Raw genomic sequence first — 27,473 nt, 5'->3', positions numbered from 1 at the left:
TATGGCGATGGGAATATTTTACGAGGTTTTAATGAGATTGTGTTCTACATATTCGTGGTCTTGATGATGGCGTTGATGGTTATTTTTCTACTATCTACTTAGGTTATTATGTGTTGTGTTGATGACAGCATGGTCTTACGGAAGTTTACAGCTAGAATGAAACCACGAATATTTGGAGAAATGTTTACTTCTTAGGCTAGAATACGAAAAACGACAGAAAGCCTTGCAAGGGTTGAATGTTTATCACGTCTTCCTCTGAGTCTGCGCGGCGAATTGTTTACGATTAGATATAATTCTTGCTGTACAAAACAAACGATGAGATTAGATGTAACGACTGTCGGGGTAATTATCTACACTGTAAACCCTTCCACGTTTCTAAGACTACTGCAGAGCCACAGAACTATAGAAGAGTCCGTTGCCAAAGTGATCAATTTTCTTTCCCTGATATGAAGTAATTTTACATCGCACCAGGAAGTTTGGTAAGCCCTATCATAGGTTAGATGATTGCTGTCACTCTAAGGGAGGTAAGTAACTTACAGCCATCAATGTCTTCCTTGACCGTAGTCTTGATCGCGCATTTGTTCGCCTCGGCGACGGACTGCGTCTTGAGATTGTTGCTGACCAGACTGGTGGAGTCCATTGCCTTCTGAAGCGCATCACCCTTCCATCCGAAGAGATAATCGCCGTGGGTACCGTATCCACGGCTATCATCGAAGCTCCAGACAAACGGCTGAGAGCCATCTGCGGGCCACAACGACTTGTCATTGAACTGCGTCGTGTTCCACATGGTCTCATAAGCGACTTGAGGCATGCGCACGGGATGCGAAGCTGGGCATGGTCCGGCGTTCTGGAACGCGCCCTTCACGGTGTTGTACATGTGGTCTTGGTGGTTAGGGCTATCGAGGTTCTTGCCGTCCCAGCAGGCGGGGAAGTGATGGATGGCCATGATACCGGCTGGGCAAGGCTGCTTGGGGAAGTCGTTGGTCTCGCTGCCTCGCGTCATGACGTCCTTCAAGCAAGTGTATCGGAGTCCTGGGTTGGTCTTGTCTGGGCTGGTTGGGCTGCCGACAGTCATGCGGAATCCCTGATCTGGTGTTAGTTCCACGTCACATAAGGTGGTGATAGAATGAAATACTCACGGGCTTGAACGAGGTAATCTTGTTCTTTCCATTGGAGTTGAAGTCCTGTTGGAGATAGTAGATGGTCATGCCACCAGTCAAGGAACCCAAGAGAGCATTTGGATACTGCGGCACGCGCTTGTATGATCCGTTACGCGCCTTGAAGTACATGACTGCAGTCCAGTAGTTGGAGAAGTCTTCGGAGAAGCTGCATGTTGTGCATGTAGCTTTGGTACCGATATCGCCTTCCATCGAAGCGTTGAAGGCATTTCCGCCAACGATTTGATGGAGATGTGCGGAGGGTACATTTCCAGGCTACAACGCATCAGATGAGATAGGTAATATGAGTTTTTAGGATACTTACCTCGACTACAGGGTCTAGGCGCTGCACTGATAGCGTTGCGCATCCGAAGCGGATGTACGCATGAGCAGGCGCGGTGAGCGCAAGGGCAACAGAGAGCCACTTCATGTTGACAGAAGGAGTATGTCTATCAGTAATTTTGAGGATGCTCAATTCTCTCCAGTAGACTCTACCATTTCCAAGACTGTTGGAGAATATATATGTGAGTTCATCGCTCTCCAACTGGTAGCGGCAGTGGCGACAACGGGCAGGCCATCGCAGCACCTTGAAATATCGTTAATCTATAGAACAAGCAAAGATCCCACGAAGTGCATCCCAATCAATAAATACACGATTTCTACCATGCTCATCCAATAAAGAGAGTCGAAAATAATAATCCGGTCGACATCCCGGCTCGCTAATCTATACAATGACCGCGTGTTACATTACCTCTTCTGCCGACATGACTGGCACTGCCGAACTGCGTCGGCAATATCTCCTTGGGCGACTCTACACTATCACTTTCTCCAATAAAGGAGTAAGGGATGAATCCATGTCTTTCCCCTCACGGCTTCCCCGCATCGAAGTCCTCTATGGCTTTTAAGGTTTTTAAGGTTGGCATGACCAGCATCCATGGGGTCGAATGAGCCTGAGTGGCTTTCTCTAGATTGCGACGAGGGCTTCACGTCCGCGCGAACGTGTTTCCGACCATCCATAGAATTGTGATAACCCCTAGCCTAGCATTCCCTCTTTTGGTGACCAATTTCTTGGACTTCGATGGGTTTTCTGAGAAGCACTGACGCAGCGCGTACAATATCTATTGCAGTGTACAGAGCGGCGGCGTCCTACCGAACCGCATGTCAGCTCACCACGTGCTTCATTCCTCACCAGTATCTTGTGCTGATAAACCTACCGCAACGCCGGTCTAGTACCATACGAATTGAAGTCTCAGACCGCGTCATCAAGGCATAGTGCAACCAGTGCCGAGAATGAAGATAGGCCTGTGACGTTGTGCTCGCTAATTCTCGAGATACGAATTTCTAGAATAATGGCAATCGACTAGATAAAACTTGACTTGATACGTTGAATATTGTAGGTTATTGAAGTGGGCTATCTGGCCAATCCTTCTCTCCATCAACCAGGCCTATCATCAATCAAATCATCTTGATGACTTTGCGATAAAGTCAGCCCAACCCCCCCGGGGCTGGATACATTCAGAGATAATGGCATTTTGTTCTACTGTGTATGTATGTACATCAATACAAACGGCGCTATTACTCGCGGGTTGTACACGCTGGAAATGTCCTAACAACCTGACTCATAAGCATAGCCCGTTTTGTACAAAGATCTGCAAAGGCCCATTCAGACATCGACTCATGCCCTTTTCTACACCGGCGGTAACTTTCAAGAACCCTTTCAAAACGTTTATGGCTATGCGCAGACATCCGCGACTTTTCCGTACCCTCACAAAGATAGCACACCAGCCTCATTTACCGGTCACGACGCAGATCCAAATTTAACATGACAGGTCAGGCGTTCTCCACTACAAAGCTTAGCGGGAACACTATCCTCATATCTGGAGTAAGGAAGCGAGCACGGCGGGTCTGCGACCGAGGCATTGCAGATAGCGCCATGCGGTCGCCGATGTTGATGCGTAATTGCGAGCATGATGGCAGCGATTAGAGGTGGAACGAGGCAGGTACACTGTGCAGGCAGACTCCAGAGCCGCACATACACAGCCACTCCACTGCTAAAAGAGCTCACCGCGACCATGATAGCCCCAACTTTTCATCGAGGATAAATTGACAAGCTTTGCATTACTATTATTTTGAAATCTGTCAAACATCAATACATTTTATCAATCTGTTGACGTTCTTACATCAACACCTCAACCATTCATCATGGGTTGCTTCGGTTCCAAACCCAAACCCGACCCATCACCCGCGACAGCCAACACGTATGCTCAGCCTGCTCAACCTGCTCAGGAAAAACAGAATGAGCCGACACCAGATCCAAAGCCAAAAACCGCGGACAGCCATGAAGCATCTTCCACCGAGAAATGGAAGGAGGAACAAGCTGTAGCAGCAGCAAAGTCGCTCGACCGATACCCTGCGCCACAAAAGTCGAGCTATAACTCGACAAAAAAGAAATCTACAACAACGACTTCCCGAGGGCCAGCTGGATCGAGCTACAATGCCAACACAACAACAACATATGTATCTTCATACTCTGGTGGAGACTCTGGTGGTGACAGCGGTTGTGGTGGAGGAGATAGTGGGGGTGGTGGAGGAGATGGAGGCGGCGGTGGTGGAGGATGTGACTAGAAATAAAGTGTGTTCGCCGATAGGGTCTAACTAGAACATGGCTCAATTTTGTATGTTAGCCATGTCGAGGTATGTAGGATATGGCTCGCCATTTTCCTCGCAATCGCAGCAGTGAAGGCCTCTTCGGCTTACTATTACGTGCATTGCGTACCTGTGAACGGGAGTTGAGGAGGAGTATGCGATGATAGATTAAGGTTATGATGTTTCACGAAGCGTTCACGGAATAGGCACCCTGTTACTATTTGATCTCATTTACTGCGCAGGTTGAAAGAGAACTCTCTTGTATGAATTTAAATGCTCCCCCATTATTCTTTTTATTGAGATATTGAAATTACCAAGTCATCCTTCATTGTCTTCAAAGGCTCCAATCTTGCATCCACCGTTTCATCCAACTTGCTTGTACAGGACCTAGCTGACTCAAGGTGGGGCTGGTTACCTTCGCATTCTTTGTCGAGATATCCACATCATCAGCTCCAATGTATTTCAGATTCCGGCTGTCCTTGAAGAAATCCAAAATCTTGACGGCTGGGTTCGCTGCAATGGCATCGTGATCGTCGCCATTGACCCTCTCTAACTCAGATACCCAATCCTGCATACTTACAGCTTTCGGGTTTCCAATGTGTTCTTGAACAGCGGGCAGCAGATCGGTCCAACTCTTCACCTTAGGATTGACAAGATGATACACTTGCAAGGCCCGGTTGTCCTCGGACAGACTGAGCTCCAAAAGAACAGTTGCAAGCGCATCGACCGGAAGCCAGTCAACATTGTCTAACAAGGAAGCGTCGGGAATCTTGCCCAGGTTCTTGGAAGTCTTCAACAGCAATGGAAACCATTCGTTCTCGTTCCATTTACCACCGCTTTCGCCGATCGGCCCTGCGATCTGTCCGACGCGGACAATCGACGCCTTGACGCCTTCGTTTTCGGCTGCGGCGGCGAGTATCTGCTCAGCGATGGCTTTGGACTCCGCGTAGCCGATTGATTGGGCAACGGCTGGGGTTTGCGCAATTTCTTCGGGGATGACTTTGACGCCGTTTGTGGATTGGGGTTTAGTCTCTACTGCGGAATGCCAATTACCGACCGAAGAGATGGAAGAGACAAAGACGATGCGAGGATTGTGTCTCGATGATACGCTGAAGTCAACAAAGTTGCGGACACCACGAATATGAACCGCTTCAAAGGATGCCAGCGCGTGGTTGAAGTCTACCTTCCATGCATTGTGTATGATTAGGCTGGCATTTTCGCGTAGATCGGTGAACGTTGTTGCGGGAAGACCGAAGTCAGGTTTGCTGTAGTCTGCCTGATAGAAGCTGACACGGGACGAATCTAGCTCAATGGGCTTGGGCCATGACGATAGAGATCGCGTTACACGCTCCTTTGCATCTGCCGAGCGGTCGAGGCACGAGATCTTAGCAACCTTGGGATCAGCTACCAGGGCTATGAGTAGATGAGTACCAAGGGAGCCAGTGGACCCGGTCAGGATTACGTGAAGAGGTGGTTGGTCTACCACAGGCGTTCCGGAAATGGGTGCTGTTTTGGAGCCTTTGACATATTTCTGGAGGATGCTTTCCATTTTCTGTTGTCGCTTCAAAGGATCGGGCTGATCTTGTGACACGCCGTTGGTGTATGTCAATTTATGCTGAATTGCTTCGGATATAGCATTCACCGACGGATTCTCGTAGATGAACTTTGGCGAGACCCAGGATACATCTCGTTGCTTTTCGGCAGTTATACCGGCCTTGAGCAAGGATATGATCTCGGTAGCTTGTAAGGAGTCCAGACCCAAGACGAAGAGGTCGTCTCCTTCATTGAAAGAAGACTTTGGGAATGCGGAGCCTACAACCTGTTTGACAAATTTGACGATAGAAGAAATGTTGCTCGAGTCGTCAAGAGTGATGTGTTGAAGATTTCGCGAGATGTCCCTTGAGTACAGTTCTGAGATCTGATCTTCGTACTTCGCTCCAGTTGAGGCGCGAATGATCGTACCCTTGGGAGACCTATCGAAAGGTTTGTCTTTCGATGAGACCAAAACCATGTCTCTAGTGACTCGTGCATGTCCAGGTGCTTCTGCATTTGCTTTCTCGATCGTTGGCCATACTTGCTCTATGATTGCAAGCGTATCTGTATTGTCTAGGTCCTTTGGCTCTAAGATGAGAGATGGCTGCGGTCGGCTGTGTCCAATGATCAATGCTCCAGAAAGAAGGGGATGGGCAGAGATCTGAGTTTCGCTAGGTACTGGATTGAACTTCTCGCCATTAGACAGAACAATGATGTCGTCGGCGCGGCCGTGAAAGCGCCACAATCCAGGCTTAGTCGGATGAGGTTTGAAGAGGTCTTTGGTGCGCCAGACTTCGACATCGGGAAAATTGCAAGATACGTTTCGGATACCCTCCAGGGCTGGGTTGCGGTGCATGATCATTTCAAACGTGCCGTCAATAGATGATTCCATGGTGACCTCTTGTTTAGGATGCCATTCAAGGCTGGCCCAATCCTCTCTCTTTGGTACCAGTGCCTGAATGGCTCCAGTCTCGGTCTGTCCATAGAATTGGCACACGTCTGTCACTTTGCTGAGGGCATCGCCGGCAACTTGGGAAAGCGGCCCGCCTGCGTAGAGGAGAAACTTAAGTGACTTGAGTTTCTCGAGTCCACCAGGCTCCTGGATGATCTGTTCTGCAATGATTGGAGGACAGAAGATGGACTTTAGTGTGAAATGGTCCATGATCTCGCTGACCAAGTGACCAGATGGCGGCCGTGATGGGGGACTAAGAACAAGGGTTGCGTGAGGATAGTATATTGGCAGCATGACCATCGACGAGAAACCAGCAAGGTGAAATGCCGGAAAGGGTGAGAAGAAGTGTTCATTTTCTGGAAAGTCCCATAGCGACCAATTCTGGTTAACACGCCCGGGAACAATTGGAAGGTTGCGATCATTGTCGCCAACTGCGAATGTATTGTGGTTCATGTAGATCGGTCGAGGTGGCCCCGTTGATCCTGAGGAGTGAAGTATCAATATTGGGTCCCATTTCGCCTCTTCGTATGACTTTGTGAATGGATAATGCGGTGTGTCTTTTTGAATGAGTGTTTCTAGAGGCGTAATAGGATGGGCTGGGATGGCATGGTGATCTAGAAGTGGCCTAATCACAGGTTCAACCTCTGGCGCGAAGAAAAGATGTACGCATTTTGTCTGCTCGAAAAGAGAGCCATTCATCCATGGGGAATTTCTCAAGGAGGGAAGTAGGACCTGGGCGGATTATTAGTTGTCCAAGAGAGGTATATCACGATTTCTGCAACGTACCTTATATCCGCATTTGACGGCGGCCAGGAATACGACCACATAGCGTAGATCACCAACGCCCATGTAGGCTATGGTGTCAAAATTACTACTACGACCTATTGTGTTCTCGATCCATCTAGCAACCTTATTTGTTGCTGAAGCGATATCGGAGAACGTAACGTCCTTGAATCCATCGCTGATGTTGGTCGTCAGAGGCACTGAAGCGTACGGTAGATCTGGCTGTCTCTCTGCGGTTTCATCTACCACAACAGGCATGAGCCTAGATCCGTATAGTTCAGCCATGATGACAAATTTGAGAATGAAGGAGATGTCGTAAATTGAAAACGTGGGGCGTAAAATGAATCTTGGACGGATCAGACAAAGGAAGGAAGATAAGGAACTTCGGAGATAAATGCACCCTTGAGTACTTTTATGAGGTTCGATGTGACGACTGTGCCGCAAACACGGCGGACTAGCCCTCTGTATGCAGATTTACAATTGATAGGCGTGAAATCATCCGAGGAAATAGTCCCTCGTGCGAGTTTTTCAACGGCTCGACGATCGCCGTTTTTGCATGAGTATATTAAATACGGCGTAAGCTCAGAACTAGCAAGGGAGTCCTTTACGCCTCCCACCACATAACCACGCCACATCCAACTGTTGGAAACTTTACCAATATTGTTATTCCATGCTCAATTCCAAACTCTCGGATTTTTTCCAAGGGGAATTGGATAGCCAACACGCAGCAAGCAAGAAATCCAGGATTACGAGCGAAATGCAAACTTCAATCCCAGTTCGTTTTGCAATCACCATTTCAAAATCGCAGCACTAACAAGAATTCTAGATGCATAAAGCCAGTACATTTCGATGGATGCGTACGTTACTGTGCAATGAAGCTTATAGCATCTGGCTTTTCACGCGTAGTGATCTCAAAACCATCGTGCTTCCTCAGTCGATCTTTGGGGTGCTCGGTGCGCAATCCGGATCCGGATTAATCGTTCCACCCGACCGTTATAAGCACGATCGCCTTCATCGAGCACCCTTGGTCTTACTTTGGGTCTGGATAGTGCTTCTACCATTTGCCATCGACAATCAACGTCGCCCTGAAGCCATCGAGGAAGACAAGGCGAACAAACCATGGAGACCCCTCCCTTCCAAGAGGCTGAGCCCGAGACATGCATTTTGGCTGATGCTTGCGAGCCACATAGCTGGAGTAATCTATAGCTTGTGTGCGGGAGGCTTACGCCAAAAGCTTATCGGGATTGCCTTGGGTTGGATCTACAATGAGCTTGGTGGGGCTGACAGGTCCTGCATCGGGAAGAACGTCGTCAATGCCCTTGGATATGTTACATTTAGCACCGGGGCTATTTCAGTTGCAGTTCCTGGAACCTTTACCATCCGTGGATATGAATGGTTTCTCCTGACAGGGTTGATGGTCCTGACGACAGTTCAGATGCAAGACTTACCCGATATGGAAGGAGATGCTGCACGAGCCCGTAATACCGTTCCGTTGGTCATTGGGAGTGGGCCGTGTCGATGGTCAATCGCTATCTTGGTCCCCTTTTGGACGCTGCTGGTGATTGGATTCTGGTGGACATTCTCATTGCCCGCGGTTCTGGGGGCGATCATAGCTGCGTTCGTTTCTTGGAGAGTCCTCAACAGGCGGACGGTGCGAGATGATAAACTAACGTTCCGTATCTGGAATCTGTGGATCATCACCATATATGCAATGCCTCTGGCAAATGGTTCCATTTAATAGGAACAAAGCAAACAGCATCGGATTCCTAAACAATGAATACTTACACACATGTATCTTCCGCAGGCTTTACTAGGGAACGATGAAATGTTTCAGGCAGTGACTGCCTTTCGCGCGATTAATCTCGAAGCAATAAAGACCGTGGATATGATGACGGTGTAAGCGCTGAGTGGGAACTATGTCTGTGTATGATTGGCGGCTGAACGGTTACGATGAACTACGGTCTCAAGATCTTAGCTGCCGCTTTTTGTAACCTTCAAAGGGGAATAAGCAACACTTTCGCCCTGTTATCCCTGTCACCAACGGTGATGCTTGAATCTCGCTGTTCTGTACTACCAATTTCGACAAGGCGATATTACTTACATGGATACTTGCAGGGATGCGCCGTTGGGATCGCCAGTGGCCTTTCTCATCAAGGTTGGATCAACAAATGCAAGGCGGCCGGAAGTCCCATATGCCTCTCTGCTTCTTACCAACAAGGTTGTTTTGAGTATGAGCATTGCGCAATAATAGGGATAGAAAATATACCAGGGCACTGATGGAAAATCAACAGACGTGCTCTCTCCACTCTTCACGACCCATTCCCCGGCTCCCTTCAACCTTATTTCTCCCGTTGGACCTTTTTGATCATATTTTCAAAGAGTATTACTCAACTTCAGGTGAGGCTTTCCCCTTCTCTACTAAGATTCAAACATTCAGATTTGAATCAAGTTGTCTCAAGTGCAGCGTAACTAATCGGCGAATAGTAACAGGAATGCTCATTTTCTGATGCTTAACTATTAAGCACTGTGGACCTTTATCTGCGCCATACGAGTCATTTTCAATTTCGGAGAGCAGGAGTTGAGAATGGAGCCTCACAATATCCCACCCGATGATGACCATCGCCAGGGCTATATAGCGGCCATTGTCGTCGTTACCACTATATCGGTCATTATCGCATGGCTCCGAATGTACACCCGCATCTTCATAAGTAGGAATGCGTGGTGGGACGACTGGATAATGTTCATATCATCGGTGAGAGCTTTCTTCGACTATCCTATCTATTCCAGTCGCTAAATAGGATACAGTTCCTTCTCATCCTTACGAACGGTATCTTAGCCACGTCATTTCAACTCGGATTGGGGCGACACATTTATTATGTCCCTAAAGAACAAATACCGGAATGCTTCAAATGGCTGTGGGCGGCCGAACCGACCAATCTCTTCGCTCTTTACGCAGTTCGGCTTTCCATCGCGCTCTTCTTCCTTCGCCTGATCCCAAAGCACCACAAGGTTTTTCGTCGCATTATCTGGGGTTCGATATATGCTCTCACAATCGCGGACATCTACGTGACAATCAACTACTTCATCCAGTGCAGGCCATTGAAAAAGGTCTGGCTACCAGACACACCGGGCGAGTGCCTGACAGATGCGCTGTATGCTGCTGCGCCGTGGTTGTACCAAGCCGTTTCAATCATCGCAGACCTGGCCTTGGTTTCAATCCCAATAATGATGTTCAAGAGTTTGAACTTGCCGAAAAAGACTAAAATTGGTGTCATCGCATTGTGTTGCTTGGGTATCTTGTAAGCTATCACTACTGGAACCTGACAATCTGTGACTAACAAAAATAAGCACTTGCGCAATTGCAGTCGCTAAAACGGCTCTTTTGCCCGCTTTGTTCGATCATGAAGAGAAGGATAAGACATGGACTCTGGCTCAACTGTGCTTATGGGCAGGGTAAGTCGTGGATCCTGTTTGTCTGGTTCCAAGCTAACATTTTTCAGGATGGAGATATGTGTAGGCATGATCTGTGGGTCTTTGCCCTGCTTGAAGCCCCTCTATCATCATATCAGAGGTGATCGAAGGACTTCATCTCATATACCCTCTTCGTACGGATCTGGTAGTGGTGAACCCACGTCACGATCTAGGAAGAGCAAATACGACATGAACATGTCAGTACATGTTGATAATCGTTCGAGGTCCGAGGATTCGATCCTCCCAAAGAAGCCTTCGGATGAAGACATTGAGCTTGGATCCTTAGAGAATCACCGACAAGAGAGCGATTTGGTTACTCCAATGAACACACTAGATGGACATGGAGCGGGCATCTTGAGGACAACTCGTGTCGATTTCAAGACCGAGGTTGCTCGTCCGATTTGAGTTTATTCTTCATCTATCTCATTCTATAGAGCTATAGTTGACATACCCATTTTCGTTATGATGGCAATCAATATCTGCAAGCAAAAGGCATGCATATTCTTTCGTGACTGTAATAAGTTGCCGAGCCTACCGGCGAGCCAAACAGCGACCCATTTGCTGAGTTCGGCAAGTCAGATGTGACAGCAAATCTGCCGGCAGCTGCAGGTTCCCCACTGTAAGAAAGGATATATTCCCCATTCTGATTGGATCTCCAAGATCTGCTCATCTTATTCGGGAGTCATTAATGCTGAACTCACCCATCAAACGGGCAAAAGATGAGCAAATAACGCTGATGCAGAGTCTGTCCTACCACACTGAGCTTGCCCAGCTCGCGACTTCTCGACCGAAAAGGAATGTCGACGTGAGAATTTCTCGCCTTGCTGCAGAGTCCTTAATTTTCTCGCCGGCTTCATGAAATAGTCGGTCCGGTTTTGACGCTTGTAAGATATGGTGAAAGTAAACATGGGTTGTGTCGCTCCCTTGACTTTTAAGGGCAGCTCGTCATCGATAGACCTTCTACCTATTCACGGTACGGACCGTCGCAATGACCAGCCCCGTCTACTAACCATCTACACCTAGCCTAGTGTCTTGCTTGTTTGCCCTCAAGCATCGTTGTGTAATAAGCTCCCGTTTGGGTAGGGTTTATTGTGGGTGAAATAGATTTCGGTCTCCGAAGACGCCCCGTATTATGTACATGGACTACGACGATCATAATTGTTAGGCGAAAGACAAGCCTCATGAAGCTACGTTGTTAATTCGCTTAGGACTTGAATACCTGGGCAGGTATATAACACAAGCATAGGTGCATAAGTTTGTAGTCTTTGCTAGTCCCTAGTGCGCAAAGGTGGATCTGGGTTTTTGAACTATGGCCGTGCGAACCGTTCGAATGCAAAGCGGGTTGGTCTCGGTTTCGCCAGGGTCGTAACATCGAGTCAAACTAAAAATCTCACCGAATCTCAACAGTCTAGTTGGCGAAAGACATTTATTAAGTGAAACTAACCGAAAGGTATTGCTAATAGACAATGGCAAAGATAAAAAAGCTGCGGGACTCCAACTGGCGACAAGACATCTGGCTTTTAGGAAGGCATTACACTTGTCTCTCATCTGAGTATCGAGTAAACAAATGAGTGCGTAATCATCAGGAAATACTTGGGGATTACGTTGACAAAGAAAAGGCGCATGATCACAAGGCCAGCAATTATATCCAAGGCGTACCGTTCGGCCAGTCATTCGGTGTGTTTCTCAACGGGTGCAACCGTTACGTGCGCTGATCCAGCGAACAGGTTCCCTAGCATTAGCGTGTAGTAAGTAAAGTGTCTCGTTGGAACATTTGTCCGATTCATTAAATGAAGTCTATACTGTACAATTTCTCGTCATAATTACATGCAAGATGCGTTCTTAGACCTTGCGCTCTAGAACAAGATAACCCAATCGATCAATGCAAGCTGCATTCATGTCGCATTTCCAACATCAACATCGTTTCAAAAGCAAAACTAATCCCCCTCTATGGATCCAAACCCCTTGTACTCATCGCCCGAATTCTCGCACCATAAACCCAAAGCATGACCGGACTCACCAACGCCAACGCAAGCGTGAGAAAAGCCAGCAATGAATTCCCCCAACCAACACCAAGTTTATCATACATCTGCGGCGCAAACAACGGGAAACTGAATCCGCACATGGTGCGCAAGAATGCGCCAACGGCAGCTGCGGAGGCTGCGTACTTCGCGGAGTAGGCGTCTACAGTGTAAGCCTGCGAGCACTGGAAGGCAATGATTAGACCGATAGCGAGAATCACGCAGCCAATGTTGGGGACGATGAAGTGGAGGTGGTAGTGCGCTCCCCATCCGTAGAGGAACAGTCCCGTGGGACAGAGGATGCCGCCGATGAGCATTGGTGGGACTCGCCATTCTGGTAGGCCTTCTTCTGTGTGGTAGTAGGTTTTGAACCAAGCATATAACTACATATTGCTTAGCATGTGTCCTTGCTTTTTAAATGGTTAGTGTTTACTGACCTTGTCCATGAGTGGATGACTGAGTTGCAAACCGATCAAAAAGCCAATGCATAACGAAAGATAGTTCAAGCTTGCAGGCCCTGTGTTCTGATCATAGACACCTTCCCACACTAGCGGAAAGGTCGATAGAACAAGATACATGACACCGTAAAGGTAAGCACGATATATGCTCGGAGCTTGTACAGCAGGATGAGTAAACATCATGATGAAAGGCAAGATCAATCGCTTTCGCAAAATCTTGCTGAATCTCTCCTCAGTATCGTATACGGTACGGGTTCGACGACCGGTACTCTTCTGTATCCTCTTCGCTTTACGTGCGAGGATGGTAGGAGCAAAGGTCTCGGAGAGAAAGAATAGAGCGAGGAGTTGGACCACGACGTCGAAGATTGATGTCGACCAGAAAATCCAGCGCCATGTGGTGCCTTGAGAAATGTAGGCACCGCATATTGGGGCGACACAGGGTCCGATGAAGGTCAACATGCCATAGATGGCTTGTCCTTTTCCGCGCTCCTCTTTGCTCCATGTGTCAGCTAAGACCCCGTTGCAGATCTATGGACTATAATTAGCATTGATTTGCACTTGTAGTCTTCAACATAATCTGAAAACATACTGCTTGAGGAGCACTTCCACCAATGCCACTTAACAAACGAAAGACAAGCATCTGGTTGCGAGTCTTCGCAAACCCGCACATCGTATTGAATACCAGATATATCAAGTTCGCGTACTGCAGCACAGTCACACGTCCAAAGAGTTCAGATAATGGCGCGAGGACGAATGGACCTTGCGCGTACCCAAGCAGGAAAATAGACATTACGAGTTGCTGCATGAACCCCTTTGGGATATCGAATTCATCGCAAATGTCTCCAAGCGCTGGGGTTACCATTGTTGAAGAGAAAGGTGAGATGAATGTAAATAAGGAAACGAGAATAGTAGCGGTCCACTTCCGCTGCCAGGACCAGTTCAATGGGTTTTCAGCGTCGTTTTCGCCGTCCCATGTCACCTGCTTTGTTAGCTCTACGGATCTAAGATCATGTCTTCCTATTAATGATGAAATAGGGCATACCTCAATGCTTTCGGTTTCCCCATCGTCACTGTCAATTGAACGAAATCCGGGATCATAACCTGTATCATCGTACGAAAACTCCTCGAAGAGGCGCTCAGTGGAGATAAGTCGTCTTTGCGAATCACTTTCGAAAGAGAATCTTGGTAGCGCCAATGCATCATCATCTTGGCTCTCAAGATCAGCGACTGGACGTTTCTTTTGCAGACGCATTAGAAACAAGTTTCATGAAAAGCGAGTGTTGATTAAACGAAAGTAGACAAGCGAATGTGATAGCGAACTGATGCAAGTATGCGATACGTGAATGGTAGAATTTATGTATGATCAAGTATGGCTATACACTGAACTCTGAAGCCCCGAAGTCTTATGATTGTGGCAGTACAGTGCGGTGACAACAACGATTGAGGCGTATTGTCCTGAGGCCAAAGAACAGCTGAGACAAGAGTTATGTCTCCACATAGTTTACAAAAAGCTGCCCAAATGATGATCCAAGATTGTTATCAAGACCCTAGAAGATGTCCTAGAACAATTTCCAAGATAAGATGAAAGACAGAAATAGTACCAGAGTCGCGTGCTCTGTGACTACAATCAATGATGTCGTCACGTACACCCAATGAGATATCGAAGATACATTTGACGGCAGTGATACCATTCCAAAGCCAGCCTGCAAGGGCAACGTCACTAGATGGCTGTGCTTTGATGTTCTGCCAAGTATACGTAAGAGGTCAAGAGGTGAAGATCTCGCTTAGTGTCTGGTGAATGCGCCGTGATTGGCGGAGATGTCATATCGCTGAGACGAAGGCTGGACCATTTTCTGAAAGGGTCTTGTGTTTCTTGATTGTATTTTTTTCCCTTCAGTTGCTTAAGCCTCACGCGAGTGGTGGATCGACGGTCCCTCGTGTGACTTGGTGATTTGGCTGAGTTTGTGCTGTCGTAACTTCAGGCTGTGTCCTGCAGCCTCGCGGACTAAGGTTACGCGTTTAGATGAGATTTGGCAATGTACACTTCACAACTCAACGTCTCTGGTGACATGTCTACATTCGGGCTTCTTGTCACGACCTTGTCGTGTAGTCAGTCTCTTTGGGCTGTGCACTTCACGGCAGCTACCATGATGGCCGAACTTTAGATGATTGAAAGATTGATGGCGTGAGAAAAGAGTATAAATGAACAGATAGATTCCTCAGGAGATAGATCATCACAACAATCGTTTCAATAACAGCTCGTTACTTGCTCTTTGCAACTTTACTTTCGCTTCTTACTGCAACAGTACAACGCTCGCTTTAAGACCCATTTATTAACAATAATCGAACTATACAAACCCTCAACATGCAACCCGACATGGAAATGTTTGTGCCTGCCGGAGTTACGGAGCCATCAAAGCGTCGTCCAACTCTTCCACGACTTGCAACACTGGATACCTTCAATCTCCCCGAAGAGAAGGTAGACAGCATGATCGCCCCGACTACTTCTTCAGCACTCCCTACCCCAACCTCAGAACTGCTCGGTGGCCACCCATTCCGAATTCTCATTGCGCCTTCTGGCTTCAAAGAAAGCCTTGGCCCAGAACGGGTCGCGGATGCAATCGAGGCCGGACTTCGCAATGTCATCGATAGCCAGAGCGTAGTGATGAAGAAACTACCCCTACACGATGGTGGTGAGGGATTCTGCAGGGCTCTTGTAGCCACAGTCGGCGGAGACGTCATCAAGCAAGTGGTGACAGGCCCCGTAGGTCGGCCCGTTGACTCTTACCTCGGCTTCGTTGGTGAAGATCGAAAGACGGCCGTACTCGACATGGCGGCAGCGGCTGGCCTAAGGCTTGTCCCTCGAGATATGCGCGACCCTACAGTCACTACCACGTATGGTGTTGGCGAGTTGATGAAACATGCGCTCGATAGAGGATGTACAAAGATTATCATTGGATGTGGGGATTCCGGGACTTCTGATGGTGGAGCTGGAATGCTTCAGGCTTTGGGAGTCCGGTTGCTTGATGCCGATGGTGAAGAGCTGCCCAAGGCAGCTGGTGGTCAATCACTTACGGAGTTATCTAAGATATGCTGGGGCGGTGTTCATCCACGACTTCGGGAAGACGCGGGTAAGTAGACATAACGCCTCAGACCAGAAACGAGTTAACTTGCTATAGAAGATCGCGTTCAGATAGAAGCCGTCTGCAATGTCAAAAATCTCCTTTGCGGTCCACGAGGCGTCGCTCGCGTCTATGGGCCACAGAAAGGTGCAACACCGGAACAGGTCGAATTGCTTGCAGATGCTCTTGATCGGCTCGCTGGTGTAGCTAAAGGATGTCTCAACAAAGACATCTCCCTCGAACCTGGTAGTGGGGCCTCCGGTGGTCTCGGAGGAGGCTTGCTGCTGCTTGGCGCACGCCTGCGAGCACGCAGTGAAGCTATCAACGAGTACTTCGAATTCGATCGTGTTTTCGAGCAGCAATGGGATTTTGTCATAACGGCGGAAGGAAGTTTGGATTCGCAGTCGACGCAAGGGAAGATGACGACCGAAGTCGCCCGCCGAGCGCGAAGACATGGCGCGCAGGTGGTGGCTTTGGCTGGGACAATTGGCGAGGGGGCTGACGGGTGTTATGGAGCGGGAATCAAGGCTTTCACAAGCATCCTCAAAGGGCCTTCTTCACTTGAAGACGCCATTGCAGAGACGGAAAAGCTGGTCAAGGACGGTGCGGAAAAGGTTATACGTATGATACTGGTTGGGCTGGCTCTTGGTAGGCGACAATACTGAGTGCACAGCCCCAGCGTCAAGAGCCCTAGAGTCTTGGTAGTTGTGATGTGTTGTAAGGAATATACATGAAACACGGCAACTTAAATGTAGTCTAACTTTATTAGTAGTTAACCAAGTATATTATATAATATTGAATCTTATGACTTAGCTTTAGACATTGTTAGGGTTCTTAGCATCTAATCCTTAACTCTTTTCCTAAGCTCTTTACATCTTCGTCTTCCTTAGAGGTTTTTGCACTGTAACACTCTGCTTTCCTAACTTAACATTACACAGTTCCTATTTGTCAGGATTGTCAGCCAATCCAAACAAAGCTCCATCCAGGCTCAAAGACAATCGAATAAAATCACAGAGGGGAAACTTGCCACGAGTTGAAAGCGAGTTGAAAGCACGTCGTACGCTTAATCAAAAACGTCCACCAGAAATCTCTCCCCACGGGCTGCTTCCAAGAAATGCACAGCCGTAGTCTGCTCATCGCTCCATACATCATGCAAAATCTCGACAAGTGCTGATTCAACAGAATCTTTAACACCACGGCTTCCACAAACGTATATCTTGGCCCCGGCCTCCCACATTTCCTTCACCAACTGCCGTTGCTCTCGCATTCGATCCTGAACATGTTTGCATCCATCTGTCTCATCTTGCTGGCGTGAATACGCTCTCTTGATTTGAACCGCACCTGTGGCTTCCCAATGGTCGAATTCCTCTCTGTAAAGATCGTCGCCTAAATTGTGGCAGCCGTAAATGAGTAGAGCAGGCGCAAGATTTTGCAGTGACGTCGATTGAATGGCTCGCTGTTGAATGAATCCTCTGAAAGGTGCAATACCAGCGCCGGCAGCAATGCAGATAATGGGCGTTAGGCTGGGGTCTTTCGGCGGATGAAAGGCATGGTTGGGGTGGCGAATGGAAACATGAAGACGGTCATCTGGCTGGAGACTTGCAAGATACATGCTCGCTACGCCTACATGCTTACCCTCGCCACCCGGAGAAGATTTGTTGAGGACGGAATATGTAAGGGATGCAACATGAGGATCCGAAAGTGGGGAGGACGAGATGGAGCTATTGCAGTCAGTCATATAGGACTCGCTAGTCGAGGCTGAATACTCACTACTGCCGTGTCCGAATAGGTGGTAGCATGTTTAAGAACACACCAATTGGCATTTGGACCAAGGGAAACTGCTCCAAGATATCTAGCACAGATGGCCCGAGGCTGTTGCCTTCCTCGAGTCGAACAATGGCATCGCTCGCTAGCGACTGTAGGTGCGCCTTGGTAGCAGTATCCTCCACATACATAGCGATTCTGAGAATATCCTTCCTCGTCGCTGGTGTTGAAAGTTCAACATAAGAGCTGAAAATATCCGACGCTGACGTTGGTCCTTGCATTGGCAACAAGGTTGCTGGGTTTCCTTGAATGAGAATCGTGGCATCCCGAACTAATTTGAAGCGTCGAAAGACCCGACTAACGGTAGAGTTTGGATTGATAGGTAAGACTGCAAGGTAGTCACCAGCCTCAAATGAGTGCGTATCTGGAAGCCGTATTTCTATATGTTTTTTGAGGGGTGCTTCCGAATTTGTCAAAACTCTTGCAGCATGAACAGTGGCCTCGCAAAGATTCTGGCGCAGGATCGAGCATCGCGGTGCCGATATACTCACGTCCATACCATGGCCGTCAATCGAAGTGTCTGAATCTGGAATTGCATAATGCTCTCTTAGTGCAGGCCAGAGAACTTGGTCCTCCCATAATTCAAAGTCCTGAAAATGGTTGTTTTTGGCCACATCCGTTAAGCCTAATGGCACCAGACGCTTCGCTCCTTTCTTTTCCAACAGTTGATCAACTACCTTGGGAATGCGATGGAATGTCTGGCGCCATTCCGAGCTACCGACTCCAAAGACTGCATAGAAAACGCCGTCTTCGAACGTATCGCTCGTATTTTCCAGCCAATGAACAAAATCGATGGCATTATCTGGCGCTTGGCCCTCGTAAGAAGCAGTCAAGATTATTATCGGCTTCTCGGATCTGAGACCTTCTTTTGCAGAGTTGAGTTGATCGACCACAGAGGCTGCAAAGCCATGTGCCGATGCATTCGATGCCAGCCGATGTGCAAGAGCTTCACATGTACCGCTGTTAGAACCGAAATAGATATTGATAGGCTTTGCGCCAGGATATTTGTTTCCTGAATTCGGCAGGGTCTGCATCTTTGGCTTTGTGTTTCGGGTATCTTTGAATCTCCCGGAAAGTTGAAGTTCCAGGTCCATGGCTGACATTCCGTGCCGGAGCGAAGCCCGTATCATAAAGTCCTTCGGCTTTATAGTTAGCGTTTCAGAGAGCTTCAGAGAATAGCCCGGATCCAGCTGATGAAAGTCGAAATTCTGGAGGAGAACGGACATGGCTAGCAGCATCTCTTGCCAAGCAAAAGGTCGCCCAATGCAAGCACGCATGCCATTGCCGAATGGCTTCCAGCAGTTAGGGAACTCCTTGACCAGGCGATCAAAATTTTCATCTAGCATCCTCTCGGGTTTGAACTGGCAAGCATCGTGTCCGTAAACGATAGGATCAAGATGAGTTCTCGAAAAAGAGACGACAACAGGCTCCCCTTTTTTGATTGCATATTTGCCTTGTAATGTGGTATCTTCGAATGGCTCGACCAAGACAGCTGGTATTGGTGAGCATTGTCGAAGAGTCTCTCGTAGCAACTGTTTACCAAAATTAGGTATGTGATTTGTCGATTAGAATGAAGGTTTATGGGGGCATTCCACTTACAGCTGGTATATACTTCAAATCAGAGAGCTTATCAATAGTGACCCGCTCTTTACCCATAATCTTGTCAACCTCTTGTTGCGCCTTTTGATAAGTATCTGGATTCTTAAGCATTGAGTAGAACGCGAATGAAAGAGTCCCAGAAGTTGTTTCATGGCCAGCTATGAGGAAGGTGATGAGGTTGTTAACGATGGCCGCGTCACTTAGTGTTGCACCGGTCTTGGGATCAATGCCGTCCATCATAGCTGTCAAAAGATCTTTCCTTCCCTCTACACTCTTTTCCGCTCTTCTGGACTTGATGAGCTCCTCCGAAGTCACCCGCATAATGGAAATATCCTTGGCAAACTTGCGCGCAGCTGAGAGAAACAGTGTTGTTGCCAACCGCGGCCTTGCAGTCCGCTTTCCTGCTTCGACAAGCGCGTCGCCCATGCTTTTCACAAAGGGATGAACTTCTTCGCTGTAGAAAGAGTTGAATCGGTATCCCATAGTGCACAAGGCAAGAGTGTCAAGAGTTAGACGAGTGAAGTCGTCGGTGCTATGGATGGGGTTCTCGGGGCCATGGCGCGCCCACTTCAGCGCCATCTGCGAGAGGACGTCGTACATTTCATCGAAGGTACTTTGAATTGCATTTGGCGCGAACGCTGGGCGAAGGATGCGATGGGCGAGTCCCCAATTTTCCTCTGTGTGATCCGCGGTAAACAATCCATCGTTTACAACATGACGTATCTCTCCTAAATCAGCCTGGATGGACTTTTTGAAACGTGACTCGTCAAAAACTTCGTTAGCGAGCTGCTGGGTGCCGATGAAAACGCATGTTCCCATTCCAGGGAATTTGAGCCGGAAGATGTCGCCTGTCAGGACGTGGGTCAGCAATGATGAATCTTGGAACTGCTGACACATTGTGAATTAGTCTAACGCTGGAGATCGAGTCACGAACCATGTGTATCAAAAAGGCGGTCATAATCTTGAAGTGAGTCCTCAGACTTGAATTCTGCAATATTGCCCAGAAAGGGTATGCCACGCGGTTGTGGTATTGAGCAAGATTTTGAATTAGCACGCGACATGCTGAGTGCGTATGTGTATGGTTGCACGGCTTGTGCGGTCTGCTGCGACTGCTATGGATGAGAATTTAGATGCGACAGCGAATGGCATATATATATACGTTGTATACTAACACAAGTTTGATCGAAGTCCTGAAATTCGCCATGTCCTATCCCACGAGCTACTATACCCTAATTTGCTGTTTCGGGAAGATCGCCGCGACATAGCACAGGTGAGAACAACGCTACCCTAGAGATCATGCCGTCGGTCATTTCTATAGGTGCGACCATTAACGTTATTTCCAGCGAAAGTATGCGCTACTTAGTGGGCGATCTACTGACAGCCAAATGCAGTAACACGCAACACGCATTCGTCTTACGCAGTGCCACGCATATTTTAGGAAACCGTTCGTGGTGTTAACAAGGACCAGTGATGAGCCTCATCTCACGCGCTCTTCTCTAAGTCCGAAAGTGCGGGTTGGCACGTAAGTAGATCTCATGGACCCTATGGGAACGGAAAATTGAGAATAAGCGATGAATCCGGGCCTGAGACAACGAACTATACCGAGCAACCCGAGTAACCCGAGCAACCCGACCCAGATTGAACAAACTACACCAAAGAAGTGATGAAACTGGATTTAATGAGCGGGACTTAGCGAACGTTGAGTCCTAGACTAGTTAGGAACAAGCTACACTGAGTGTACATGGATTTCATGATACAATCGTATTAGACCATTTGCAAACTTAACGCCTACAGCTATAAGTTACTTTACAAGTACCTTATTCACTTGATAACTCGCCCGTCTCAGAGATTATATCACGTACCTTTAGAGTAACAACATCTGCTTTATAGCGTAGCCAGTTACCCTAACTGTTCGGCCTCTCACTTTGTCCAGTAAGTACGCCCTCCACCAATTCTAAATCCCGGATGTCAGAAGAATCAAGGTCCAGCGTACAGTAAGCACTGAAGAGCAATATACGAATCAAGGAACAGATGCAAAACCATTACAGAGTGTATGAGACATAGACTTGGGTATTCTATCTTTACTACGAGAACAACGCGCCGATAACTGGCAACCGGCTGATATATGACCTTCCTATATTTTGTTGCTCTAGTGTTTCCCCTTTTTTGAACGATGGTTTTTTAGATTCAATTTCTGCTCGATTTGCCATCGTAAACGGAGGATAACGCCATGCAGTGAACCTTTCGACCCACCAAGGAATTCTCACGACAGCTCTGTCGTGACTGAAAGTATCGAAGCCCCATTTCCCGTGGAAATTACCATATCCAGAATTTCCTACTCCACCGAAGGGCGCTGACGGCACGTCGGCGTGAACAGCAACGTCGTTTATGGTCACACCGCCAGATTGTGTGGAATCCAGAATTCGGTCAATCTCTTGCTTGTCCTGGGAGAAGATGTACAGCGCGAGAGGATGAGGCATGCTATTGATGGTCGCTAGGGCGCTCTCCAGAGATGCGCTGATAACTGGAAGGACTGGCCCAAAAATCTCCTCTGAAAGTAGACTATCGGTCACTTTGACTCCAGTGACGATAGTTGGATATATCAGCTTTTTTCGCCTATCGTGAGTGCCAGTAAAAGATATTTTGCCTTCTGTTTTCAATAGTAAGGATTGCACGCGATCGAAATGTCGTTCATTGATGATCCGAGCCAGAGTGTCCGTTCCCGACTCAAGGAGGACATTAGCCCAATGTACCAAACGAGCATTAAATTCGTCATATATTTCCGGATCAGCAAACACGTGGTTCACGCATATGCAGATCTGTCCAAGGTTGACCAATTTCGCGTTGACCAAGCGTTTCGCAGCGAGATCCAAGTTGGCATTCTTAGTGACGATGGCTGGAGCTTGACCGCCCAGCTCCAAAGCAACCGGAGTGACGTGTTTTGCAGCAGCAGAGGCGATGATGCGCCCCACCCTTGTACTTCCTGTATAAAAAATGAAGTCGAACTGATATTCCAAAATGTGGGCCATATCTTCTGGACGTGCGCAGAGGACCGCGATTGCAGTATTGTCCAGATACTTGGGTACCAGCGTCGCCAGCAGCTGTTCCGTGGCTGATGCCATCTCAGAGGGCTTCATAATCACTGCATTGCCGGCAGAAATAGCGGCAATAGCAACAGTGATGAGTGTCGAGATTGGGTAGTTCCATGCGCCGATGATGAGCGCCAATCCACGTGGCTCCTTTCTGATCCAAGCTTTGCCCAATGTACCGTACACGAAGCCTGCATCTGGCGGTGCGCTGCCTGCAGCCCACTTCTGTAGATTTTCCAAGGCGTAGAAAAGATGTGTTTTAGCTTCGTTGATATCCGCCATTAGAGACTCGAACGCATGCCTGTGCAAGTCTTCATGAAGACTATCAATAAAGGCACTTTCGTTCTCATCAAGTAGCCAAAATAGCTGCTTCAATTGCCATGTCCGCCATTTCAAATCTTTGGTTCTGCCGCTGCTGAATGTCTGCCGTAAGGTTTTGTAGGTAACATTGAAATTGTCGAGATTGCTCTGGTTGGACATGGTTACAATTCAGACATTTATGAGACTGTGTAAGGTAACGAATCCACAGCAGGAACGTGGATGAATGAAAGTTTGTGTGACAAATTCAGTCTGTGTTGAGAAAACATGTTAAGTATAAGACGAATTTTATGATGAGTTTGGGAATAGATAGGCCTCACCTTGAATGATGATTATTAGGTGTGAAGCCACCTGCCTTAGTCGAAGATCCTGCCTAGCCGAAAAGCGTAGGGTTTTCGAAAAGCCCCGACGGCCATATTTGACTCGCGCAACAAATGCCGCACTCAAATCACTTATGCAGTGAAAACTTCTGATAGGCCAGAGATTTGAAGCTGCCATTTGATTGCTTGGGATTTGGAAGTCTCTATACCCATTCGAGATACTGTAAACGCGGAGTACCATTTCGGTATGGAAATCATTTAGGCCGCGTGGATGGTAGCAAAGAGATGCACATCAGTATTCGAGAAGCGATACGGCTACCGTTCATGGACTTCTCTGATTTGTTTCGGGAAGGTCTGCATCAACTCATTTCGGCAATGTCCGTCATAGACACCAATTGCAGAAGAATGCAAGCCGTTAAGCCACTACGGATTCTCGCTAGCTATTGGTGCAATTACATAGTATATACGTATGGATGCACAAGCCTATATGTACAGAATATGAAACCTTTGAAGACATATGAGAGCGTGAATAGCCTTCGATCAATATCTACGTAAAGGTGCTGACGATATCTGAGAATGCTTCAACAAGACGATCAATGTGCGCCTCCGTATGCGTCAAGTTCAGCATAGCAAAACCTCTTCGGCCAATAAGAATGCCTCGTTTGAGCAATTCGAAGTAAAAGATGTCTCGTACTATCTCTCCTCTTTCAGAGACAAAATGGAAGCCGATCGCACTACCAAAGCCAATGGCCTTTATCTCTAGCGTTCCCTTTTCCAACACCATTTCATTGATCTTCTTTCGAAGCTTGTTGCCCAAATTATTGATCCGGTGAATCTCGTCGGCTGTCGTGAGTTTCAACCCTGCTATACCGGCAACCATAGTGAACACATTGTTATTGAACGTGCCAGAATGGGCAAGGAAGTCCTTCGTCGTAGGATCAAACTGTTGCATGATTTCGCGCTTCCCACCGAAGCATCCGAACGAGAAGCCACCTCCAATATATTTTCCAAGGGTCGTCATATCCGGTTTGATCCCGAAGTAGCCCTGAAGCCCGTGATAGTCAAGCCTCGATGTGACCACTTCGTCGAAAATCAACACGGCGCCAAGCACGTCGGCAGCGTCGCGCAAGAATTGCAAAAACTCCGGGTTTCCTAACACCATACCTCCTGAAGATTGGAGGGGCTCAACCAGAATCGCTCCGATCTCAGCACGGAGGAGGGGTCTCGTTGCTTCGATGTCGTTGAAAGTTCCAACCACGAATTGATAGGGCAGATTTGTTGGTGAATCTGCTCCGAGCGGGAAACTTATGGTACTGCCGTGATATCCATGTTTGAAAACAAGTACCTTCCAATCGTTAGAACTTGATCGGATCGTTGGCCTGCATAATTACCTCTTTTCGTCCCGTGAATGCTAAAGCACCCGTCAATGCGAGTGTATTGGCCTCGGTTCCCGAATTGGCGAATCGCATAAGCTCCATGCTAGGGAATCGCTTCTGAATAAGACTTCCAAATTCAGCCTCTTTGCCTATCACACTACCTAAGTTCATGCCAATAGACAGCGCTTCGTGGACGGCCTCATGGATTCTTGGGTGCGAATGTCCAAACATGCAAGCAGAATACTCTGACACGAAATCGATGTACGTATCACCATCCATAGACGTCACTGATACTCCGCTCCCAGATCGAAGAACGAGGGGGAAAGGCGTCTGGTGAAGGACAGTTCTCGTATTGCCACCTGGCAGTACGGAGGCAGCATCTTTGGCTGCCTTGGCGGATCCAGGGTTGGATTCAATGAATGACTGAATGAGCTCTTTCAATCTCGTATCCGTCTCAGCAATGGCCTCATTCCTATCTTCAGCCCAATTCGCGTGACGTTGCTCAGTATAGAGGGTCTTCAGATTGGATGACCGCACAAGAGCGGTCTTTGCTCCCGTGGGGAACCAGACAAAATCCCCAGTCTTAGCAAGAAACTCTTCCCCAGTAGATTCGTCCTTGAATACGGCTTCTCCTTCGACGATATACTTTACTTCGTCCCATTCCGTTTCCCAGGCCGGTGTTTCCTCTTCGATGTCGGCAAGAGTCCAGACACCAGCAACGATCGGCTTTTCGGCAGTTTCCCTGTACTCAAATCAGTCGGTTGGCCATCAAATTATGAACCTGCGTACGCTGAGCCCACAATATCGGTATATGCCCCTGGTCCTTCTTCTATTCTGCAAGGAACTTGTGCCGCGCCCTGAACAACCTGAATCTTTGGAGCCATGATTATGCTGAACCTCGAGAAGTCTCAAATGAATTAGAAATCGCGAATGCAGACTCATCTCAGGGAATCTAGCGAGGACGCGATAAGTATAATCATCTTGTACTGTGCCATGACCGGGTGAAAGGGAAATCTGCCGGCGGTGCTTTTAAGCCTCGCAGACTAGTGATTGAGGGGTGCAACGACGATCATAACGTGGCACCCTGGCTTAGGAGGATACCGGTCCGTGCCCACGGACTATTTTGAATTTCGCTCTGATAAATTCGATCTCGACCAGATTCCGGAATTCCGGACTTTTCTGGACGAGAGACTACGCTGATCAACAGATGTATAACAATCAATGGATGTAGAACAACTTCTGGCATCAATCCGTACCCAGCTTCAGTTATCCCGACCCACGCTTCGTATTTCTTTTACGTCACTAGCTGCTCTTCTGTACCCATCATGTCTGACTGGATGGAGTCTGACACCTTTAAAGCGCAGTACAATGGCGCGGAGGATTTTGCGGGGCGTGTTCCCCGGCCAGATGAATTCCCAGAAGATCCCTCTACGTCGCGCAGCTACTGGATTCGCAACCATACCATCGAATTGGATCAGATCTGGCGTGATAGAGCTCTCCCAGAAGAGACGGACGTCGTAATCATAGGGTCAGGCATTACAGGTGCCGTGGTAGCATTCCAGCTCTCTGAACAGCAGCCTGATATACGCGTGGCGTTGTTGGAAGCACGCGGTATCTGCACGGGCGCCACGGGCAGAAATGGAGGCCACATTTGCAGGCCTGAAGTGTGCCATTTTGATGAGACGGTACAGGCATTCGGAGACGAGGATGCAATGCGATTGAAGAAGTTTGCGATCAGGAACCGTGACATGATGATTGAGTGCATCGAAAAGCTGGATGCGACAGAGAAGGTCAGCTTGCGGCTCAATGGGACTGTTGTGGTCTTCGAAACAGAGAATGAGAGGGACGCCTTTCAGAAAGACATCGATTACGCGACCTCGAAAGGGTACAAGTCTGAAGGCTACATTATCGGTCCTGAAGAAGCGGCGACGGTAAGTCTCCTTGTCTGCCGACCACTCGTGCCATGTGGCTGAAGGACCGCAGAAACTTGACTTGGATGCCTCTCGGACTAATTTTGGTGCTGCAATTCTGGAGAAGTCGGGAACCATCTTCCCTCGAAAGTTTGTGGATGTTCTTCTCCAGACGGCATTGCGTCGGATGCCGAGTCTGACGATTCACCCTTACACCGCAGTCGAATCTGTATCACGCCCAGATTCGAACAACAGTCTATACAAAGCACACACAACGAGAGGCGTCATCCAGTCCAAGGCCATTTTCCATGCCACAAATGCGTATGCGGGCCACCTTAACGTTGACCTTCAGGGCGCTGATGGGGTATTCGGGGCGAAGGGCCACATGCTCGGTATAAATCCAAACGTAACTGGATGCAGAAAGCAATTACAGCAGGGTTTTGGATACGGCGACTTCTGGCACTATCTCCAGCAAAGGCCAGGCAATGGACCATTCTTGTACGGCTTCGCGACTGCTGAACTATTGAACGATTATGATGATCGGATCACTCTTCCGGCAGATCACGAAGTCCGTGCTAAGATGCTGGGTTTCCTCGAAAGAATGTTTCCTGAATGGTTCCAGAATCTCGACATATCCAGGGACGTACCGTACGACTGGACTGGGATTCAAGGATTCACAATGACTGGGGCTAGCATTGTCGGGCGACCGTCAAAAGATAGTCTTGGTGAATTTGCCAGCGTAGGACACAATGGGGAGGGTATGGGGAGGTGTTTTGCCAGCGCTACAGTAGCCACTGAGGCAATGATTGCGTACTTGCTCGGTAAATCTTACCAGACACCGGATTGGTTTCCGGAGGCTTTCCGTAGAAACATTTAGAAAGTAAACGAGGATAT

The 27,473-nt window shown here is 48.1% G+C and overlaps 11 protein-coding genes across 11 annotated transcripts; 5 read left to right on the top strand and 6 right to left on the bottom strand.

Moving 5' to 3' along the window:
* Window positions 1–457: 457 nt before the first annotated feature.
* On the bottom strand, window positions 458–1,587 carry BU24DRAFT_412240 (uncharacterized protein; the record flags this gene model as incomplete). The annotated part of the gene is made up of 4 exons (XM_033526098.1): window positions 458–486; window positions 538–1,084; window positions 1,140–1,433; window positions 1,483–1,587. 4 exons carry the CDS (start codon window positions 1,585–1,587, stop codon window positions 458–460), a joined length of 975 nt encoding a protein of 324 aa, XP_033381265.1.
* Window positions 1,588–2,596: 1,009 nt separating this feature from the next.
* On the bottom strand, window positions 2,597–3,276 carry BU24DRAFT_425527 (uncharacterized protein). Its single transcript, XM_033528755.1, has one exon. The coding sequence runs from the start codon at window positions 3,229–3,231 to the stop codon at window positions 2,956–2,958; it is 276 nt and encodes a 91-aa protein (XP_033381264.1). The 5' UTR covers window positions 3,232–3,276; the 3' UTR covers window positions 2,597–2,955.
* Window positions 3,169–3,959, top strand: BU24DRAFT_261325 (uncharacterized protein). The gene has a single exon (XM_033522498.1). It carries the CDS (start codon window positions 3,360–3,362, stop codon window positions 3,780–3,782), a length of 423 nt encoding a protein of 140 aa, XP_033381263.1. The 5' UTR covers window positions 3,169–3,359; the 3' UTR covers window positions 3,783–3,959.
* A 67-nt stretch (window positions 3,960–4,026) lies between these two features.
* Window positions 4,027–7,582, bottom strand: BU24DRAFT_425525 (acetyl-CoA synthetase-like protein). Its single transcript, XM_033528754.1, has 2 exons — window positions 7,075–7,582; window positions 4,027–7,020 (listed from the first exon to the last, which is right to left on the bottom strand). The coding sequence occupies exons 1-2, from the start codon at window positions 7,354–7,356 to the stop codon at window positions 4,138–4,140; spliced, it is 3,165 nt and encodes a 1,054-aa protein (XP_033381262.1). The 5' UTR covers window positions 7,357–7,582; the 3' UTR covers window positions 4,027–4,137.
* A 31-nt stretch (window positions 7,583–7,613) lies between these two features.
* Window positions 7,614–8,974, top strand: BU24DRAFT_425524 (uncharacterized protein). Its single transcript, XM_033528753.1, has one exon. It carries the CDS (start codon window positions 7,898–7,900, stop codon window positions 8,807–8,809), a length of 912 nt encoding a protein of 303 aa, XP_033381261.1. The 5' UTR covers window positions 7,614–7,897; the 3' UTR covers window positions 8,810–8,974.
* A 521-nt stretch (window positions 8,975–9,495) lies between these two features.
* On the top strand, window positions 9,496–11,031 carry BU24DRAFT_425521 (uncharacterized protein). The gene is made up of 4 exons (XM_033528752.1): window positions 9,496–9,823; window positions 9,877–10,370; window positions 10,420–10,524; window positions 10,572–11,031. Exons 1-4 carry the CDS (start codon window positions 9,656–9,658, stop codon window positions 10,945–10,947), a joined length of 1,143 nt encoding a protein of 380 aa, XP_033381260.1. The 5' UTR covers window positions 9,496–9,655; the 3' UTR covers window positions 10,948–11,031.
* Window positions 11,032–12,161: 1,130 nt separating this feature from the next.
* BU24DRAFT_443192 (MFS multidrug transporter-like protein) lies at window positions 12,162–14,389 on the bottom strand. Its single transcript, XM_033530572.1, has 4 exons — window positions 14,064–14,389; window positions 13,611–14,000; window positions 13,001–13,549; window positions 12,162–12,946 (listed from the first exon to the last, which is right to left on the bottom strand). Exons 1-4 carry the CDS (start codon window positions 14,271–14,273, stop codon window positions 12,491–12,493), a joined length of 1,605 nt encoding a protein of 534 aa, XP_033381259.1. The 5' UTR covers window positions 14,274–14,389; the 3' UTR covers window positions 12,162–12,490.
* A 1,015-nt stretch (window positions 14,390–15,404) lies between these two features.
* BU24DRAFT_352334 (glycerate kinase) lies at window positions 15,405–16,808 on the top strand (the record flags this gene model as incomplete). The annotated part of the gene is made up of 2 exons (XM_033523727.1): window positions 15,405–16,152; window positions 16,201–16,808. 2 exons carry the CDS (start codon window positions 15,405–15,407, stop codon window positions 16,806–16,808), a joined length of 1,356 nt encoding a protein of 451 aa, XP_033381258.1.
* Window positions 16,809–17,206: 398 nt separating this feature from the next.
* Window positions 17,207–23,263, bottom strand: BU24DRAFT_494834 (uncharacterized protein; the record flags this gene model as incomplete). Its single annotated transcript, XM_033534086.1, has 5 exons — window positions 21,834–23,263; window positions 20,501–20,678; window positions 19,567–20,414; window positions 17,914–19,499; window positions 17,207–17,864 (listed from the first exon to the last, which is right to left on the bottom strand). The coding sequence occupies exons 1-5, from the start codon at window positions 23,133–23,135 to the stop codon at window positions 17,207–17,209; spliced, it is 4,572 nt and encodes a 1,523-aa protein (XP_033381257.1). The 5' UTR covers window positions 23,136–23,263.
* A 564-nt stretch (window positions 23,264–23,827) lies between these two features.
* BU24DRAFT_396156 (putative glutamate-1-semialdehyde 2,1-aminomutase) lies at window positions 23,828–25,646 on the bottom strand. Its single transcript, XM_033525289.1, has 3 exons — window positions 25,459–25,646; window positions 24,685–25,411; window positions 23,828–24,638 (listed from the first exon to the last, which is right to left on the bottom strand). The coding sequence occupies exons 1-3, from the start codon at window positions 25,551–25,553 to the stop codon at window positions 23,841–23,843; spliced, it is 1,620 nt and encodes a 539-aa protein (XP_033381256.1). The 5' UTR covers window positions 25,554–25,646; the 3' UTR covers window positions 23,828–23,840.
* Window positions 25,647–25,775: 129 nt separating this feature from the next.
* On the top strand, window positions 25,776–27,456 carry BU24DRAFT_484810 (FAD dependent oxidoreductase; the record flags this gene model as incomplete). Its single annotated transcript, XM_033533363.1, has 2 exons — window positions 25,776–26,600; window positions 26,653–27,456. Exons 1-2 carry the CDS (start codon window positions 25,995–25,997, stop codon window positions 27,454–27,456), a joined length of 1,410 nt encoding a protein of 469 aa, XP_033381255.1. The 5' UTR covers window positions 25,776–25,994.
* Between the last annotated feature and the right edge of the window lie 17 nt (window positions 27,457–27,473).

Source organism: Aaosphaeria arxii (genome assembly GCF_010015735.1).
Source record: "Aaosphaeria arxii CBS 175.79 unplaced genomic scaffold BU24scaffold_7, whole genome shotgun sequence".
Taxonomy (NCBI): Eukaryota; Fungi; Ascomycota; class Dothideomycetes; order Pleosporales; genus Aaosphaeria; species Aaosphaeria arxii.
Note: the sequence above shows the minus strand (reverse complement) of the source record. Positions and strands in the feature narration are given on the sequence as shown.